The following is an 18214-nucleotide window of genomic DNA, read 5'->3' on the forward strand; positions in this document are numbered from 1 at the left end:
AGAGTTAACCTTTCAATTGGCCGTGTTTAGTGGCCAATAAGTGGCTAGCCTGAGAGCCAGAGAAGTGAAGATTCTGAGTCGACCAGAAAGCCTTGCCGGCAAGCCAAACTGGCCAAACCCAGACTCGGTTTCGGCCCAAGCTCAAGCTCGCTGTCAAGGCGGTCAGGTGCATTTATTGCAATTAAACACACGCTGCTGCTGTTGCTGCCGAAGCTGCAACCGCAAAAACAACGCCACATCTAACAAGAAGCGAGCCAAGATTAATACGTGTATTACGGCCTGGCCACGATTCGACAATCGTCAATCCAGCAGCCGCAATTCCACACAATTCGACGAACCGAGTTACGAGAGCCAACAGCACTGCGATTTGCTTAGAATGCGACACAACCCCCGGTCCGGGTCCGGGCCCCAAATAAAAGCCAAAGTGCCAAGTGACCTTGTCGGTGGCTATTGCAACTAATACTAATGGTATTGCCGCTGAATCTCGAGTGGTTTTCCTTGTGTTTGATTTTCAATTTTTGCATCACAAAGCGAGCATTCGCATTCGCAGTCGCACACTAGAACTGACACACTCGGTAGTGCACTGCAGTGTCGTGGCAGGCACGACGATTGGCAATTGCCCACAAAACATTTATTAATGGTTCATCCATGGTTGGCCAACATTTTCAATTTCCACCAAATGTCTTTCAAAATTAACCACACACAATGGCTGGCATGCCTAAATTATGTATGGCAGCACTCGTTAAATAATTAATAAGTGAAATGTGCAACGTATTTGCGCAGATATAATTACTCCAATTAAATGATAAAATGCACCATCTAATATTGAAATGTTTAGGGAGTCACGCTGCATATATTAAAGTTTTATATTTGATGAATTGTTAAAATGAATTTAATTTATTGTTAAAATATTATCTCTTCTTGAAAAGAACACTGAATACTAAAGTAATTTGATTCTGATTTAAAAGATTGTTTTTTAAAAATAACTCACAAAGCAGAAAATTAGCAAACCCAGCTTGATACAATTTCAACTTCTTCCGAAAGAATCCTATTTTTAAAATGAATTTTATTGCTTTTCTCCACAAACATGTGTTATGATTGGTTGGTAGAATAATAAACTCCAAAATAAATACTTTAAGAATAATATTTATCTATATTTTTGCTACATAAAGCATTTGAAGAGAATTGTTTCCGCTTTTAATCAATACTTGAAAGTCAAATATAAATATAAATTTATTTTTGAAGAAAATATTGTCATTGTAGGAAAAATAACAAAAAAAAAACTGAAAAAAGAACATATACTCTCAGTTCAGTGAGTATCCTTTCTTATGTCTAAAAATAAACGGGGAAACTCCCAGTGGGAAGCAAATGGATTAAAGTCCGCTTATGTCCATAAAACACTCGTGACTTCCAACACAATGGCCAGTTGATCGCACACTTGGCTTCGCTACTAAACAATTCAACAATTTAAATGAAGATGTTCCCAATTGAATTCATGGTCAGGCGGTCATTGCTGAGTTATTTATGCATATAATATTTTACACGGCTGGCAAATGTTAAACGAAGAGCGGTCGAGTGGGTGCCTTTGGCTTTGGCTTGGCTACTTTGGCAGCTAATTCGCAGCAGAAGCAATATTCGCACATTTATCGATTACAAATCAATTTCGTACAAATGCACATCTCACGTAACTTTGTCTTTTGGCCCGGCCGAAGCTCTGCCTTTGACGTTGGCTTGGTTGGTACTTGGTTACTGGTTACTGCTGCTTCTGGTGCTCCGGCCCGTGTGCAATGCATCGTCGCTGCCGGATTACCCTCCGATTAATGCTGCTTGCATACAAATTGGCGCATTTACGTTTCACCTTCACCCACCATCAGCCCACAAAGGGTATGGCAAGGGGGAGCTGAGCTCAGCTGAGCCATCCACAAGATACAGACACGCGCCTGCACTCGTTAGCGCAGAGTCGGGCGGATACCTGGGCATTGCTTTCTTTTGGCATTCGCAAGGCGACTCGAAAATTGCATAAACAACAAGCGAAATGAAAACGGCTACTACGAGATCGGTTCCGGTGCTGGTGGGGTGAGGTGAGGCGCGAAATATAAATTACACCGCGATAGATGCATGCAAATTCAGTTTTTGATTTTCGCATGCAAATGTCTACAACGACTACATTGTCGAGCCCAGAAAAGTTCTCGATACGCGTCGGCAGGGAACTGTGACTGAGTCTGAGACTTCCACTGCGACTACTGTCTTCCGGCAAATCCTAATCAGTATGACTGACACTGGCACTGGCAAAGCACCAGCAATCCCAGTTAACCCAGGTCCTCGAAAACGACAAAAGAAAAAAAGGCTGGAAACCCAAAAAAGAACAAGGAGCTGCTCCCAGCGAGGTGACAACATAAGCAGACTTTTCGCGGGATTTGTCAAATATTTGCGCTACGCTTTCCTCATCCAAAAAAAAAAAAGAGAAAAAATTGTGAGGACGACCCCAAAAACTGCAGCGTGGAATCCCATAACCCAAGTCTCCGCCCCCCATAACCATTCCCCATTTTTATTATTTTTTTTTGTGAACGCTTTCACGCCTCTCGGAAGGCGGGAAAAACTTTTATTATTATTTCATTTTTTGCCCCGCCTCGCAAGTTCAAAAAGTTTAATGCTATTTGACTTTGATTCAATGTTTGCATTGTGCCCGGGCACATCATCGATTATTTTCCACTTGACGCCCCTCACAAACTCATTCAAACCCGTCCATCCATCCATCCAACCATCCGCCCACGCTCTCTGGACCCTGCATCTGGACCCTGGAGCCTCAAACCCAGCTCAGCCCCAGTCCTCGTCCTCATCCGGGTTGTTTGTGGTGGACAAATGAAATATGTTTGGTTGGCCGAATCAAAGCCCTGGCAGTGACAATGCCCGGGTACGAGTATTTTGATAAATTGCGAATTAATTGAATTGCTATGACACGAAATTTAGCACTATTTTTTTGTGAAATAATTAAAGAGTTGTGTGCCTGCCACCGAATGACTGTTGAGTACTATTTTTAGCACAAATATCAAGAATCTTTAATGTTTGGTTAGTCTCTGAAGTCTTTGGAAAAAAAAATCATAATTATATCTTATATTTTTAGTTTTATAACAATTAAAATAGTTGTACTTCTGACAGTAACTATCAGAACTCAAATAACAAATTATCCATACATCCGTGAGTCGAAATTTAACAACCAAAATGTCACATTTTTCAATCAATTTTGTTGTCAGAAATTCCCGGACTGCTAACCAATAATTTAAATATTGCTTAAAATAGCTTGAGTCATGACCCCACATGAATCGGTCTGTATTTTCCCCCGAAATAAATCGATCATTTTTGTGGGCTTGGCCAATCCAGCATAGTTTCATTTATTATTATATCCGAGTGGGGAAATTACGTTTGAAACATAATAATCCACTTGATGATTATCGATTCTTGGAGCCGTAACTCTCGTTGCAATGGCAAAACAATGAATTATTTCCCAATTGCTGTGTTTGTGGATAAAATTTGGGAAATTCAATGAAATTTCACACATTTGTTGTGTGAATGGCAGTGTGTGCTCTGCTGCGAGCTTTTGTTGGACGCTCCTGTAGCAGCGAAGCGAATTCAACTCGTTTCGAGTATTTAATTTTTTTTTTTAGAAAGCCACACTGCCATTTGGCGTACGTAATGGCATTTGTCATACGAGTAGACCAGAGCAGATTGGCCATAATCCCAGGTAATTCAAGACTCACCGCTCTGCTGGCTGCACAGATTCCACGCCCACAGGTTGGATGAGGAGTGGATTTCGACAAAATGTCTTTTTTGTTGTTTTTCTCTTATTTTTTGTTTGGCAAATTACAGGCCTCGTTAATCTGCCACACGAGCCTTCGTTTCAGTTTCGATTTCAGCGCAATCCACACACGGGAATATCCTTTACGAAAGTATTTGACAATTTGTGTAATTTTATTCTTTATTGGCCACTTTCGAAATTTTTTTACTTCTCGTTTTCGAAAATACTTTTACGCGCTTTTTATGCCGCACGCAATGTTGCACAATCGAGTATCGAAAAGCGCGATTCCAAAATTGTCGGCCACAATTATTGCAACAGGTTGGTTGATTGGGGGGGAAGCTCGACCAGCGATCGACGCGATCCGGACCGATACCAAAAACCGAATAGAGTCCCGAGTTTGAAAAGTGATTTTTCCGACGACGAGACGATCGTTACGCGTTCCAGAACCGCGCTGCCAGGCAGACGAAAACAGACTCAGCTCGAGTGCGGCTTGCAAAAACCACAACACCTGATGAGCGGCTCAACGTCTCAGCGGCTCAGTGGCTTGGCGGTTCAGCCGTGGCTCAATGATTCGGCTGCGACGGCGCCGTTGACTGCGCAGTCGACTGCAGCGCAAGCGCGGCGTTTTGTGGGCGGTAAGACCAGCGCCAGCCCAGCTAACGCTGCCTAGCTCCCCAAAAAAAAAGTCGAATTGAGTGGCGCAGTTTGGACGGTGGATTGAAGTATGTAACTAGCCGCACCTGAGCTCTAACTCTGGCCAGCGGGAATATTATGGTCCAATTTTATGAGGCGTAAATTCAAAGCTCTCCGAAGTAGAGATAAACATCGTACTCTATTAAAATAGTAAAATAAATTCGCATTCAAACACATGGCTTTCAAACCTAGCAGGTTAAAAAGCGATTGGTTTGCATGTTTCCTGGCATTTGGCAAAGGAATTTTAATATGAACATTAACTTATATGTATGAAATATCCAAAAAAGTGGCCATTGGGTAGTTTTAAGCGAAGTTGTGCAATAGAAATAAGCTTCAAAGATTTCACGAAAATATCACTCATACGCAATGTTGGCAATAAGTCGTAGGGCTTAAAGGCCTGCCTGAACTTTGACTGTCATCAATTATTATCGTGTTTAACTGATTTGACAGTTGTTTTATATTTTTCTCACCCTTATTTGTGATAATTATAGTTATTATAGATTTACTTAGCACTCGACACCCTTGTTAGATTAAGTGGCGCAAAGTAGTTAACCTGGACCTCAGAGGGCTGAGGACCCCTTGCACACTGTGCTGCGACGATGAACTTGCACAGCCCCCACAGATGACTCATTGGCTGGTGCAATCCACATCCGTTCAGGCCCAATCCCCTTCCAAATCCCCATCCCGATAGGATTCCCAGCCCACTTTGTATGCCTGCATCGTCCGCCCGGAGAAGTCGTTCGACGTAGTTCGCTCATAAATTTTGCATTTGCTGTGTGATTTTCCTTTTTAGACGCGACAAGATTTTACTGATTTCGTATATGTGTATATATAATGTATTCGTACGAGCATTCTATACTGAGTATATGCGAATTCGGTTCTGTCGTTCAATCATTTTTATTTTATTTTGCTTAGTGGTAATCGCAGCTCTGCCATCAATCACGTAATTCCCAGCATGTTTTGTCGCCGATTCCATCTGTATCTCGACTCCGCATCTTCTCACAACAAACAAAGCCAGACTGAGAGTCGAATCGCCGGCAAACACGACTCTATAAACCGAAATATCTCTGGCATAAATGCTTCGCCGAAACAAAAGGCCCATTAACGACAAATGAAAAATAACAAAATAATAAAGCAATATTTGCGAATCCGTCATTGCATATTAATGGTGCCCTCATCAAAAGGCACTCAAGTGCACACTTCTGTGGGTATGATCCGATCTTATTCGGATTCTGTTCAAACACTTGTCACTGACAAGACTCGGCTTTGATACGTTATGACTTTATTTCGGTTGCCAGATTGGTTAAAGATTTAATTACTGTGAAGAGGTATACTTGTAATGAATAGAAGCTGGAAAATTATTCGTGTTTTATTTATAAATTAGAGAGACTTTGAGATTTGAACTTTTGCTTGTTTAACTTTACAAGTGATAGGTTAATGGTAAGTGAGCGATAAACAAATATTGTAAATTATAATTAAACAGAGAAAAAGTGGAAAACAATTACATAAAGGGCTGAAAGGGTGAAAAATACTTAAACTAATGGCTCGATGCTCTTACTCTACACTAATAATTTTTATTTTTAAAACCAAAGCTTAGAGACCTAAAAGTAGAGTAACTCAAAGGAACACTCCCAAAACCTATTAGCTCCCAAGAACTCCATGTTTTAATTTTTGCATTCCCAAAATCAGGAAATCCAGATTGCATTGCAGAACTAGATCGTATCATGAATCATTATAGGAATTGGCCACAGAGTCGCCTGGCAGACACAAACGTGATTTTAAGAACCCCATAAAAGTGGTAATAAAAAAACTAAAGCGAAAGTGACCTTGCCGTCCGCCTCACCGTCGCTCAAGATTCCGGTACATAGTCTCGAATCCATCTAAACGGTTGCACCCCCGATACCGAAACCGAAACCGGCCAGCACCATCATCGTGATAATGGCCTAAGCAAATTGCCAAGTCATTCGGGTTTTTGCCATACGCGATTCTGGCAAATCAACAAACAAATAACACCAGACAAACACAGAAAAAAAGCATAATAGCAATTGCAAAGAAATCAAAGTCAAAGTCAAAGTCTAGAAGCTGCAAATCCGAAAGGTAATTGCCAGGGCTAATTCGGATTATGGAGATGGGCGATACAGAAAAATCGACGCGTCACCGCATAATTATTCGGAGGAGTCTCCCGATGATGAGAAGGGCTGGTGTCGGATAATTTGCCATTTCTGCCGTGATTTACTATTGACTTTGGTGTCGGGCTGGACTCCTTGATTTATTTTATGACTCAACGTATCACAGAGTGCGCCCACGCTTTCGAAAACGTTCTTATAATTCCTGTTGAAGAGACTGATACCCTAAAGAATACCCTAACTGAATAAGGGTATTATTTCGATTAAAAACTCGTGCTGAAAATAAGAGATGGTATACCTCTCTAGTTGTACCTAAACAAATGTATATCTTAGGTTTTGTTTATAATAAACTTTTATTAAAATCAATTACATATAATTTGCGTTGTGGACAATATTATTTCTTAGTATGTTTCCATGATCTCCGTCAAAATAGAATTCTTCCATGGAGAGTATAAAAACATCAGTCACGGTGGAACACAAATGGCTGGCAGTGTGTGAGTGAAAACACATACATGGACGTGGACATGGATGAACGGAACCCATTGAAATTCAGAGCGGGTTCAAAGACGGTCGGCCACGGCAACAAATCGTGCAAACAGCAACTCGCCGAATTGCATAGAGCAACATCTTCATGGCAAATAGCGATGGGGCTGTCGAGGGCGTGGAAGGCGGTGGCAGGTGGGATCTGGGAAATACTAGTGGCTGGAATGGCGATTAAGTCGCAGTCACCAAAGCGGTTCAGCTAAATGCATTCGAGTGCTTTATTGATTGCGTTTCGTGTGCGCAGAGAACGCAAAACTGTATGAAAATCTATTAATTCTACTCGGGGATAAGCAAATGCATCTCAAGTGGCTCGGACCTCCTCGGAATGGGGCAAGGTCAGGGGCGGAGGAGGTAGCTGGCTGGGCCGGGACAGTGACAGGCCAAGTGGCTGACGTGGGATATGGCTTTGCCCCGTTGACAGGTGTTGAGTCAACTACGAACCGAAAGTCTGGCTATTAATGAAAAACAAGTACGAGTAACTACTGAACAATAGATTAACTTCTAGACTATGAGATACCCGGTTAAAATTATCTTTGAATCTTTATTGAAAAGATTGTCGTCAATTCGTTTGAATATTTTCTATAAAAATGCAAACTATTTTTTATTTTCTGATATATGTTATTAATTTACACATTTGTTTTTCTTTTCTAGTACTACAAATATTCAATAATAACATATCCCTAGCGTATATCTAATACGAGTATACCCTACAATTTTACTAGTAACTTGTTTATAAACTTATTGATGTTGTCTATCAATCTATTTGATGCTAGAATTGTTTGAAGGGTCCACTCAGCTTCCGACTTTGACTTCAAAGGTGTTATTTAATTGTGTTTGCTTTATTAGTATATCCAGAAGCGTTTAACTTCCATTAATTTGCCAATATGCGCGAAAAAAAACATCAGCAAAAAGCCTATAAACAAGATGCGGAAAATACTTTTCCTCATCAGAGCCAAAGTGCAGACAATAAACACCAAGTCGAGTCTTGGACGTGCGACACTAAAAGCCAAGTTAATGCACTGTGAAGCACAGAGCTCTTAAATAATAATTACGCGCTGGCTGCCCCAAAGGTCAGCCCCAAATACTCGCTCAAGGTGGTTATTAATATTATGAAATGGCACTGTGTGGGACTATGAATAAATTATCTTAAAAAAGAGGCATACTTATCAAATGTAATACTTAAATATTGTAGTATTTTCAAATGCTTAAATTTTATTTTTACATTTTGACATTGTAGGGTATGGGCTGGCTAACGAGACAGAAATTGATTGATTACCCGCGAATGCTTATACTATGTAAATGTACCTATAATTATATAATTATTGTGTTGTACTAACACGTGAATGTAATTTGTGTCTGACAAAAATACAGGCATTTTACTCTAAATAATTTTTCACTTCGCCATCGCCGGTCATGAAGAGAGTTTTTGCCATTTGCTTGCTGTTTTTGCCCTTGGAGCGTTATCAAAGTGTATTAATAACGCAATTTAGTTTCAAGAAATATTGTGATTCAGTGTCTCTCTATTTCAGGGGGGAGTAACCTTCAAAATGACGAATGCGGTGTGCGAGTCCTACAACAAATCCTGGGTAGAATTTGGTCTTTGTCGACTGAGAGCTGTGAATCGAAACAAGGTTACTACACTATATCCCATATTTGCATAAAAACCTTACAACTTATACTTTTAAAGGTCTGCCTAAATGTAAATGCTACCTTGCACTATCCAGTGCACGATGTTATAGTAAAGGCCCAGTTAATGAAGCGGGCCAATGGATATAAGCCCTGGCTTTACAGCGTTAGCTTCGATGGTTGTCAGTTCATACGAAGAAGAAACAATGCTTTGATTCGCATAGTTTGGGACCTATTCAAGGAATACTCGACGATTAATCACACCTGTCCCTATGTGGTAAGTATTCAAAGATCATTAATAAAAACTAAAGCAATACTAATAAAATTTCCAGGGTCTTCAAAGAGTTAAAGATTTTTATCTAAGATCGGAAAAGCTTCCAGGACCTATACCCACAGGCGATTATTTGCTACTTATTGATTGGGTTTTCAATAAGAAGCCCCAAGCTGCCACAAATGTTTATTTTACTTTTGTAGAAGATCTGAAGACCGCTTAAAAGATATGACATTTTTCAAAATTTTAATAAAAATCCATCAATATCCAATATATTCAGATTTTTATGCAGATTAATGGAGGTACAAATACAATTTTGGAAGGGAGTCCTCTAGAAAATTTGACAAAAAATCGAAAAAATATTTTGTCTCCAGATTTTGATGCAAATTGATAGAAAATCGCTCTACAAATCGTTTAAGATATTCCGCTCAAGAATCGGATGAGTGTTGACAAAGATATGGCCATCGCTGGGGGCCAAATTACTGATTCATGCATTTTCCCAATTTTTGAAGGGAGTCCTCCAGAAAATTTTACAAAAAATCGAAAAATTATTTCGTCTCCAGATTTTGATGCGAATTGATAGAAAACCGATCTACAAATCGTTTAAGATATTCCGCTCAAGAATCGGATGAGTATTGACAAAGATATGGCCATCGCTGGGGGGCCAAATTACTGATTCATGCATTTTCCCAATTTTTGAAGGGAGTCGTCCAGAAAATTTGACAAAAAATCGAAAAATTATTTTGTTTCCAGATTTTGATGCAAATTAATAGAAAATTGATCTACAAATCGTTTAAGATATTCCGCTCAAGAATCGGATGAGTATTGACAAAGATATGGCCATCGCTGGGGGGCCAAATTACTGATTCATGCATTTTCCCAATTTTTGAAGGGAGTCCTCCAGAAAATTTGACAAAAAATCGAAACATTATTTTGTTTCCATATTTTGATGCAAATTAATAGAAAATTGATCTACAAATCGTTTAAGATATTCCGCTCAAGAATCGGATGAGTATTGACAAAGATATGGCCATCGCTGGGGGGCCAAATTACTGATTCATGCATTTTCCCAATTTTTGAAGGGAGTCCTCCAGAAAATTTGACAAAAAATCGAAACATTATTTTGTTTCCATATTTTGATGCAAATTGATAGAAAATTGATCTACAAATCGTTTAAGATATTCCGCTCAAGAATCGGATGAGTATTGACAAAGATATGGCCATCGCTGTGGGGCCAAATTACTGATTCATGCATTTTCCCAATTTTTGAAGCGAATCCTCCAGAAAATTTGACAAAAAATCGAAAAAATATTTTGTCTCCAGATTTTGATGCAAATTGATAGAAAATGGATCTACAATTCGTTTAAGATATTCCGCTCAAGGATGAGTGTTGACAAAGATATGGCCATCGCTCGGGGCCAAATTACTGATTCATGCATTTTCCGAATTTTTGAAGGGAGTCCTCCAGAAAATTTTACAAAAAATCGAAAAATTATTTTGTCTCCAGATTTTGATGCAAATTGATAGAAAATCGATCTACTAATCGTTTAAGATATTCCGGTCAAGAATCGGATAAGTATTGACAAAGATATGGCCATGCATTTTCCCAATTTTTGAAGGGGTCCTCCAGAAAATTTTACAAAAAATCGAAAAATTTTGTTGTCTTCAGATTTTGATGCAGATTAATGTTAAATCGGTGTACAAATCATTGGAGGTATTCCGCTTAAAAATTTTAGGAAGTTGGATGTATCTTTATAATCGGAAGTATCCTATAGAATTTATAGGAGGTTCTCATTCGTATTGTTTAGTTGTTTCTTTAGTTCTTTAAATATAAACAGTCAAAAGAAAAAAGGAATGTTATGAAACCGATTTGGTCATAATTAAGATACTTTTCTATGCAAACCGCTGTCCAAACGATCGAAACACTTATCTGTGGAATACAAATTTGATTATTAAATCTTTGTTGTGAGACCACCTAGGGAAGCACTGAGACCACCAGCGTAATGTCAACAGACATTGATTTAATCAAAAATAAACAACAATAAAAATTACCTGTTGAGCTTATTTTTTATTTTTAAATACACTGCGGAACAAAAACCCAAAAACTAATTTGTAAAAAAAAAACAATAACGGCCATTTCTGTATTTAAAAATGTCAGTACTTTGCAACACTGCAAAAATGCTGGTATTAATTTTAGTTTCAGTATTTTGTTTTTAAATAAATTTTATGAAATTTATTAAAAGTATTATAATTTAAAATTGTCCGTAACATCCATTAACGTTTTTCAATTACATTTAATATGTGGCTGATAACTTGCGTGCTCTACAAAAAGTATTAAGTAAGACCGTTTCAGCATTTTCTTAAAAATCCCATGTTGAGGGGGCGCTCACGCCCACTCTAACAATATTGATTACTAACAAAAAGAATTTTGCACTGACTTGTGGGTTCGCAGGTGCAATTTCCCACCAGGATGGATATGATAAACAAATTCTACTCGACAGCCGTGCAGACGGTGTCCACGCTGTCCGGTGTTCTGCCAGGAAACAACGTGACCCGCGAGTACGAAGTGCTGGACCAAGTATGCACTGCCGGAGTTGGTGAGTTCTTGGAGCTACTCCCTGTAGGAGTATAAACATATTGAAACCCAAATGACATCCCTTAGGTCTGATGTGGAAGGTGTACAATGGCTATAAGAAGAGCACCAAGCAGGAAGTTTCGGTTTTCGTCTTTGAGAAAAAATCCCTGGAGCGGTGGTCCAAAGACGATAGGGAGACAATGCTGGAAACGCTTCGTCGGGGAGTGCAACAGCTGACCAAGATTCGTCATCCCCATGTTCTCACTGTACAGCACCCGTTGGAGGAGAGCCGCGATTCACTGGCCTTTGCCACAGAGCCGGTTTTTGCATCACTGGCCAATGTAGTCGGAGATTCTGTGCGATCTGACAAGAAGCTCTACGACGTGGAAATACGTCACGGTCTGCTTCAGCTTTTTGATGGCTTGCAGTTCCTTCACCAAGATGCCAAGATCGTACATCGTAATATCAGCGCGGAGACGATTGTGATCAATAAAAACCGCAGCTGGAAACTGTTCGGCTTCGACTTTTGCATCGCCAACCAGCCAGCAACAGATGGAACTCCCCACTGGCCGTTCCGAGAGTACACGACCTCACTGCATGTCCTGGCACAACCTAGTCTTGAATACACCGCACCGGAGGTGGCCTTGAATAGCATCAACACGCCGGACAGTGACCTATTTTCATTGGGTAAACTCTTGTAAATGTTTTTAAAATTGAAGCAAAGTTATCTCATATTTTTCCCTCTTCAGGTGTGCTGATTTTTACGATTTACTCCGGTAAACCATTAAAAATGTTTGGCAGCGATTACAGTGGCTTTAGGCGCTATGCCAATGAACTGAACCAGCGCAAGTACCCGCCCATGAACGCCGTGCCTGGTGATTTAACCGAAAGCCTTAAAGCTCTTCTGCATCCCAGTGCCAGCCTGCGCCCGAAGTTGCACGAGCTGAAGCAAATCACCTACTTCCAGGACGTGGGAGTGAAGACCCTCAGCTATCTAGATTCTCTGTACCAGTGGGACAACCTGCAAAAGTCAAAGTTCTACAAGGGCCTGCCCCAAATTATTCCCACGTTGCCGCATCGCGTCAATCTACACTCGATTCTGCCGTATTTGGTTAAGGAGTTTGTCAACTCGCCAATGATTCCGTTTGTACTGCCCAATGTTCTGCTCATCGCTGAGATGAGCAGCCAAAAGGAGTACTGTGATCATATTCTACCCCATCTTAAACCGATCTTCAAGCTGACGGATCCCATTCAGATACTGCTGATCTTTATGCAGAAAATGGATCTACTGTTGAAACTCACACCAGCGGAGGAGGTAAAGCAGAGTGTGCTGCCACTACTGTATCGGTCTTTGGAATGCGATATGCCACAGATTCAGGACCTATGCCTGGCTGTGCTCCCGACCTTTTCCACACTGATAGACTACAATGCTATGAAGAACTCGGTGTTGCCTCGCATTAAGAAATTGTGCTTGCAGAGCAGCAATGTGTCCGTAAAAGTGAACTGTCTTATATCCATTGGCAAGCTGCTGGAAAACCTAGACAAGTGGCTGGTGCTGGACGAGATTCTGCCTTTCCTGCAGCAAATTCAGAGCCGCGAACCTGCTATTATTATGGGAATCATAGGTGAGTTCAAGAAATATAATGCTAGCCGCATTTTCATATATTATTTATTATTAGGTATCTACAAGATTGCTATGACCAACACAAAGCTGGGCATAACGAAGGATGTGATGGCCCACAAATGCATTCCCTACCTAGTCCCCTTGAGTGTGGAAAATGGTCTGACCATAGCTCAATTCAACACTATTGTAGCCCTTATAAAAGAAATGCTGGGCCGTGTGGAGTTGGAGCAGCGTGAAAAACTGCAGCAACTATCCACAATTCAAAGAGACAATAAGTAAGTAATTCGCTAATAATTTATTAAAAGTACTCATCATTTTACTTTCCAAAAAGACCCAAAGATGCTTCCGAAATATTGGCTAACGAGCTCGAAACAAGTACACTATCCTCTAGTGGTGCCACCAATGGCAACAAGGGCAACGATGACATGTTCTCCGGGTTTTCTGTGGGCCAGCCAAAACCGACTAACACCACCCTTGCTCCTGTCAAAGCCAAAGAACAGCTCAAGTAGGAACTTATCCTGGATGAAAAATGAAGATGACACTCAAGAAACATTTTGTTATTCCAGAATAACGCACACAGCAGCCAAGCCCGACATTCTCTCCTCCATGATGCAGAGCAACCTAACAGGCCTGGGGACGTCGACGGTACCATCAGTTCCTCCTCCATCTGCCACTCCTGTGCAAGTACAAACCAATAACGGCTGGCACAGCGCCAATCCGTTGGTGATGAACCATCAACTAGCATCCCCTCAGTCCAGCAACAACAACTTTTCTTCGTTGGACGACCTGGATCCCTTCGGTGGAGGAGGCAACAGTGGCGGAGCAGCGAAGCCAAGCAATGTCAACGGTGCCAACATGTATACGGTTCAACAGCCAACTGTTAACTACATCTACCCAACCAACTACAGTCTTAACAACATCCAACAGCAGCAGCAACAGCAGAAACTGAGTATGGGAAACCCAAGTCAAGCCCTCCCGCTAATGCCCCAGACAAAACCTCTGCAGCCGGCGGATAATCAGAACCTCAACGCACTCTCCCAGCAAGACATCCTTAACTTTTTGAACTAGACGCAGTCGTAGCCAATAACCGATAGAAATGAATATTCCATATACATAAAATATACAAGGCAACTAACTAATATACACTAGTGTGAGTCGATTTGTAGAACCTGGAATCGAGATAAGTAATGGGAGTATAAGCACAAATTTCCCATATTTTCGTTCCAACATTTTTAAATCACAAATCGGCTCAATTTAATATTCGCATATTCATATATAAAATTATATATAAATGTATTTATACAAGAGTGTGACTGTCCCGTTTAAGTGTGTGCGTGTTTGTTAGACATGTTTTAAATTAAATTATGTAGATTTTAACAAGAATCCCTCGTTGACACATTCCGCAACCGATATCAAATGTGAAACGATACGAATGCATGTAGTTAAATAGAATATGTATTATTGTTAGCTAGAGAGAAAGCCAACCAACCATGTTCTGTGCATTGTGCAATTGCTCCTTACTTAAATTTTACAAAATATATCAATCAAAGACAGTTTTTGTGTTAACCTTAATCCTGGGATTATTGGTTAAGTAATCTGTGTATTTTTAAACGATGCTTCAATCATTATTATTAAACTTGTTTATTTTTAGGCTCTTCATCAGTTTCCGGTAATTTCACCTGGATTATATAAGGATTGAATGGCGAACCCAGATAAAGGTGGCCTTTATATTCCACGGCATGCGATATCCCAGCTGCTGATCTATCAAATCCGTGAAAGGCTTTCACTATGTTGCCGTTCCAATCCACCCGTAGCACTGTGGTGCGATTGGGCGACAAGCTGCTGAACCAAGAAGTTGCTGAGTGAAACAAATGGACAGACAAATTGTTGGGAAATATGCTGTTGAACAATCTAAAAGGAAGTTGAATCAGAGCCACCATACGGGAAAGGAAGAACCGTAAATTTGGATATGGCGACAATTTGGCAAAGATATTGGGATTCTCAGTGTCCACCGACATGCCTAAAGGCACCCAAATTCCCTCCGAGTCCGGGGTGAGATTATCTGGCAGACCGGGCAAACCATCCACAAAAACTTCGGTTTGACCGGCTCGGGGTCCTTTAAGATAATATTTCAACAACCGCATGGCTGCTGTTTCGACTACGACAACGAAATCTTCATTGGGGCTTAAAGCTAATCCGTTGGCAAAGGCAAGTCCGTCCAAAAGTACTTCGTTGGTCTTCTGCTCTCGATTGTATCTAAAGAGACTAAAAATATATGTTTTATATAGTGTAGATTCATAATATTATTTAACGATTATAAGTAATACATACCGCCCAGAAGGATTGGCAAACAGAACCAAAGATACATCATCGGATAGGGAATCAGTCCAATAAATATCCCCATTCTGGCTAACTGCCACACTGTTAAATAGTCGAGCCGGTCGATGAACTCTTGTGCCTGGGAGAATGTCTTCCGGGGACACCAACTGAGTCCTCTTTTTCGTTTCCAAGTTGACTTCCCATAATCCATAGTAGGCATCACCCACAATCAGATTGTTCCCCTTGGTGTCCAAAGCCAAACCCACAGGATATCCACATACTTCCAGGTCGTAAATATAATCTACAAGAACAATTCTCTATGAAAAGCGTGAAAAGGTCAAATATTGAATGAACTTACCACAAGGCTTGCCCACTTTGGTCACCGCTTCAAGACGTTTATCTTCTATATTCAACTTCAAGACCTCTCCTCCATAGATGCCCGTGTATAAGCCGTCGTTTCCGGGAAGAAGGTTCTCCGGGCCAAAAACTTGATCCTTAAATAAATGTCTCGCTCCATCAAGATGAGAATTTAGTTGAAGAACCCCAGTAAGCTCCCTTGGGGGTTTGATACTGAAAACATTAGTTTAGTAAAAGTTTAAAATGAGAAATCCATCATTTTACACATATTCCTTAAACGGAAAAGTCGTTTTAGGCGGTAGTCCAGGAAGGAAATATATAGCGCCCAGAATTATGACAGAATATACGATTTTTTTAAGGAAAGACTGAACGAAACCCATGGTGAGCGTCTAAAATCAACAGAAAATGATCATTGAACCCTCGATAAGCCGCGAGCAGCTAGTCGTTTACTGCTTGTGATGATAGTCATGATTACGAATATGTTTTCGTATTCCAAAGCAACGATCTTCGATCAACCGATTCAATGCAACACTAGGTTGATTTTCTTGGCGACCGATTCAAACCGTACACTCTTTTGATTTTTAATTGTTATAAACAAACCCCCAAACAAAACCCTTAAGTTTAAATTTAAATCCATTTATTAATGATAGACGCAGAAAGTGCTCAAGATGATATCTTTGGCGATATCTATTTTTGCTGAGATCTTTCTCTTGTGTTTAGTTAACAGATTTTTATAACTATCCTCCCGAACTTTCAGCTTAGCCTAGTGAGTGAGATATACATATATCACGAGCAAATCGGAACGCATTGTCTAAGGCTGCCGTTAATCCATAATTGCTAAGCTTAAGTGCACCAAAATCTTTGGCTACAAAAACAATTGGCCTACAAGCTAGATAACAAATACTGGTATCCTCCTCAGGTCTCCACCAGGACATGAGTGAATAGGCTGTGCATACGGCGTTCTACCTCCTTGTAGACCAGGGAGTTGAGTCCATCAGAGTGCTGGCGAAGTGTAGCAGCCCTAAGCAGGGCCACTCGGTTCTCGTTGGGCCGCTCCGGCTTGTGTTTTAACATGGTGTACTCGCTAAACTCCGGTGCAAAACGACATATATCGATACCCAGCGCCACTAGACGCTCGTAGAGATCATCGTCCTCGCCGCCCCAACCATGGTACAGGTTTGACATCCCGTTAATCTGCTGAAACTGGACGGTGTTGATGGACACCACGCCGCCAAATAGCCCTCGATAAGGTAGCCGAAAGCGCCAGTGATCCAGGGCCGAACACATGTGTCGGGGCAGTGGTGTGCAAGCATACATCTGACCCGAGTTGAGTGGCAGCAGGTCCACGTCGTGGAGCACCAAGCAGGGGAACCCATATTCAGCCGCTACCTGTGCCCCAATGTTGAAGAGCATTGCCCGGTTGAAAGGTTTATGGTCGAACTGCTCAATCAGAAAAATCCGATAATGGATCAGCTGCTGGCGCAAATAGTTGTGCATGTAGGTGAGAAAGGTGTGCAGTTGCTCCTCTCGTTGCCTATAGGGAACAATGATGGCAGTGCTGTACTTGGCCTGACACTGCTCTGGCCGAAACTCGCCACCGGGACGAATCTCCTCCTGACGATGAACAGCCTCATGGTAGTGAGCAAGATTGTACACAAATCGGTTTTCCTCCAGAACCTCAACGTATCTGCACTCGAACACCCCCTGAAGAGATATATTTCGAGTAACTTGCTGGACCAAAGCCGCCTCGATCCGTGATCCCTCGATGTACTCGTAGTGAGACGCGAACCGGAAGGGCAGTGCCAGGTAAACTATGAGCGTGATCAATCCAATGGCGAAAAGAAGGTCATGGATGTGGAAGCTCCGATGCCAGAGTCGCAAGAACATCGTTTAGCGGGAACACTAGCGCTCAGGAAGATCGGGATCGAGGCCGAAATCTAGAAAAACTCCTCATCCTCTTGATGGTGACAAGCGTGAGTGAATCGCGGGCTATTGGTAAGCAAACAGCTGACGACCAAGGTTGGAAAATGAAACACACCCCACAGTCTTTGGCGCGGCTTTCTACAGTAAAGCCTTTATGTGGGGGCTAATATATATTTTTAAAAAACTTTTAAACTTTAGATAAAAATTAATCAAATCTGTTTTTGTAGGTATATAAAGAAAAATACTTTTATAAGATATCGTAAGATTACTAAAATAATATTAGACTCTAAACAAGCTGGTTTTTCAAGACGGTAATTCACTGCCATTCAAAGCGTTGGATAAGGGGATTTTTATCTGATAA

The 18214-nt window shown here is 41.0% G+C and overlaps 5 protein-coding genes across 6 annotated transcripts in view; 2 read left to right on the forward strand and 3 right to left on the reverse strand.

Moving 5' to 3' along the window:
- The window catches only part of wat (waterproof), a 32329-nt gene extending 28053 nt beyond the window's left edge, over nucleotides 1–4276 (reverse strand). Inside the window, exon 1 of the mRNA XM_017236629.3 lies at nucleotides 3759–4276. The gene's annotated coding sequence lies outside the window, so the exon portion shown is untranslated. The remainder of the gene's footprint in view (nucleotides 1–3758) is intronic.
- Nucleotides 4277–8233: 3957 nt separating this feature from the next.
- Nucleotides 8234–9312, forward strand: LOC108121776 (uncharacterized). Its single transcript, XM_070280992.1, has 4 exons — nucleotides 8234–8252; nucleotides 8688–8789; nucleotides 8846–9061; nucleotides 9117–9312. The coding sequence occupies exons 2-4, from the start codon at nucleotides 8706–8708 to the stop codon at nucleotides 9276–9278; spliced, it is 462 nt and encodes a 153-aa protein (XP_070137093.1). The 5' UTR covers nucleotides 8234–8252; nucleotides 8688–8705; the 3' UTR covers nucleotides 9279–9312.
- A 1955-nt stretch (nucleotides 9313–11267) lies between these two features.
- Nucleotides 11268–14807, forward strand: LOC108122195 (SCY1-like protein 2). Of its 2 annotated transcripts, XM_070281125.1 has the most exons (7): nucleotides 11268–11393; nucleotides 11508–11652; nucleotides 11718–12317; nucleotides 12380–13255; nucleotides 13310–13529; nucleotides 13586–13759; nucleotides 13821–14807. In XM_070281125.1, the coding sequence occupies exons 2-7, from the start codon at nucleotides 11526–11528 to the stop codon at nucleotides 14320–14322; spliced, it is 2499 nt and encodes an 832-aa protein (XP_070137226.1). In that variant the 5' UTR covers nucleotides 11268–11393; nucleotides 11508–11525; the 3' UTR covers nucleotides 14323–14807. The 2 variants fall into 2 exon arrangements, with proteins under 2 accessions (XP_070137226.1, XP_017092238.2); XM_017236749.3 differs by lacking the exon at nucleotides 11268–11393 and having other exon boundaries at nucleotides 11437–11652.
- Nucleotides 14808–14885: 78 nt separating this feature from the next.
- Ssl2 (Strictosidine synthase-like 2) lies at nucleotides 14886–16395 on the reverse strand. The gene is made up of 4 exons (XM_017236750.3): nucleotides 16195–16395; nucleotides 15932–16143; nucleotides 15586–15874; nucleotides 14886–15519 (listed from the first exon to the last, which is right to left on the reverse strand). The coding sequence occupies exons 1-4, from the start codon at nucleotides 16308–16310 to the stop codon at nucleotides 14886–14888; spliced, it is 1251 nt and encodes a 416-aa protein (XP_017092239.2). The 5' UTR covers nucleotides 16311–16395.
- A 155-nt stretch (nucleotides 16396–16550) lies between these two features.
- beta4GalNAcTB (beta1,4-N-acetylgalactosaminyltransferase B) lies at nucleotides 16551–17944 on the reverse strand. Its single transcript, XM_017236131.3, has one exon. It carries the CDS (start codon nucleotides 17815–17817, stop codon nucleotides 16846–16848), a length of 972 nt encoding a protein of 323 aa, XP_017091620.1. The 5' UTR covers nucleotides 17818–17944; the 3' UTR covers nucleotides 16551–16845.
- Between the last annotated feature and the right edge of the window lie 270 nt (nucleotides 17945–18214).

Source organism: Drosophila bipectinata, chromosome 3R, assembly GCF_030179905.1.
Source record: "Drosophila bipectinata strain 14024-0381.07 chromosome 3R, DbipHiC1v2, whole genome shotgun sequence".
Lineage (NCBI taxonomy): Eukaryota > Metazoa > Arthropoda > Insecta > Diptera > Drosophilidae > Drosophila > Drosophila bipectinata.

Coding starts and splice junctions, on each gene's coding strand:
- LOC108121776 (XM_070280992.1), top strand. CDS start 8,706: ATGACGAATGCGGTGTGCGAGTCCTACAACAAATCCTGGGTAGAATTT. Junction 8,790..8,845: donor GAGCTGTGAATCGAAACAAG/GTTACTACACTA, acceptor ATACTTTTAAAG/GTCTGCCTAAATGTAAATGC. Junction 9,062..9,116: donor ATCACACCTGTCCCTATGTG/GTAAGTATTCAA, acceptor TAAAATTTCCAG/GGTCTTCAAAGAGTTAAAGA.
- LOC108122195 (XM_070281125.1), top strand. CDS start 11,526: ATGGATATGATAAACAAATTCTACTCGACAGCCGTGCAGACGGTGTCC. Junction 13,530..13,585: donor ACAATTCAAAGAGACAATAA/GTAAGTAATTCG, acceptor CTTTCCAAAAAG/ACCCAAAGATGCTTCCGAAA. Junction 13,760..13,820: donor AAAGCCAAAGAACAGCTCAA/GTAGGAACTTAT, acceptor TTGTTATTCCAG/AATAACGCACACAGCAGCCA.
- Ssl2 (XM_017236750.3), bottom strand. CDS start 16,310: ATGGGTTTCGTTCAGTCTTTCCTTAAAAAAATCGTATATTCTGTCATA. Junction 16,144..16,194: donor TTTCCGTTTAAGGAATATGT/GTAAAATGATGG, acceptor TAATGTTTTCAG/TATCAAACCCCCAAGGGAGC. Junction 15,520..15,585: donor TTTGCCAATCCTTCTGGGCG/GTATGTATTACT, acceptor ATATATTTTTAG/TCTCTTTAGATACAATCGAG.
- beta4GalNAcTB (XM_017236131.3), bottom strand. CDS start 17,817: ATGTTCTTGCGACTCTGGCATCGGAGCTTCCACATCCATGACCTTCTT.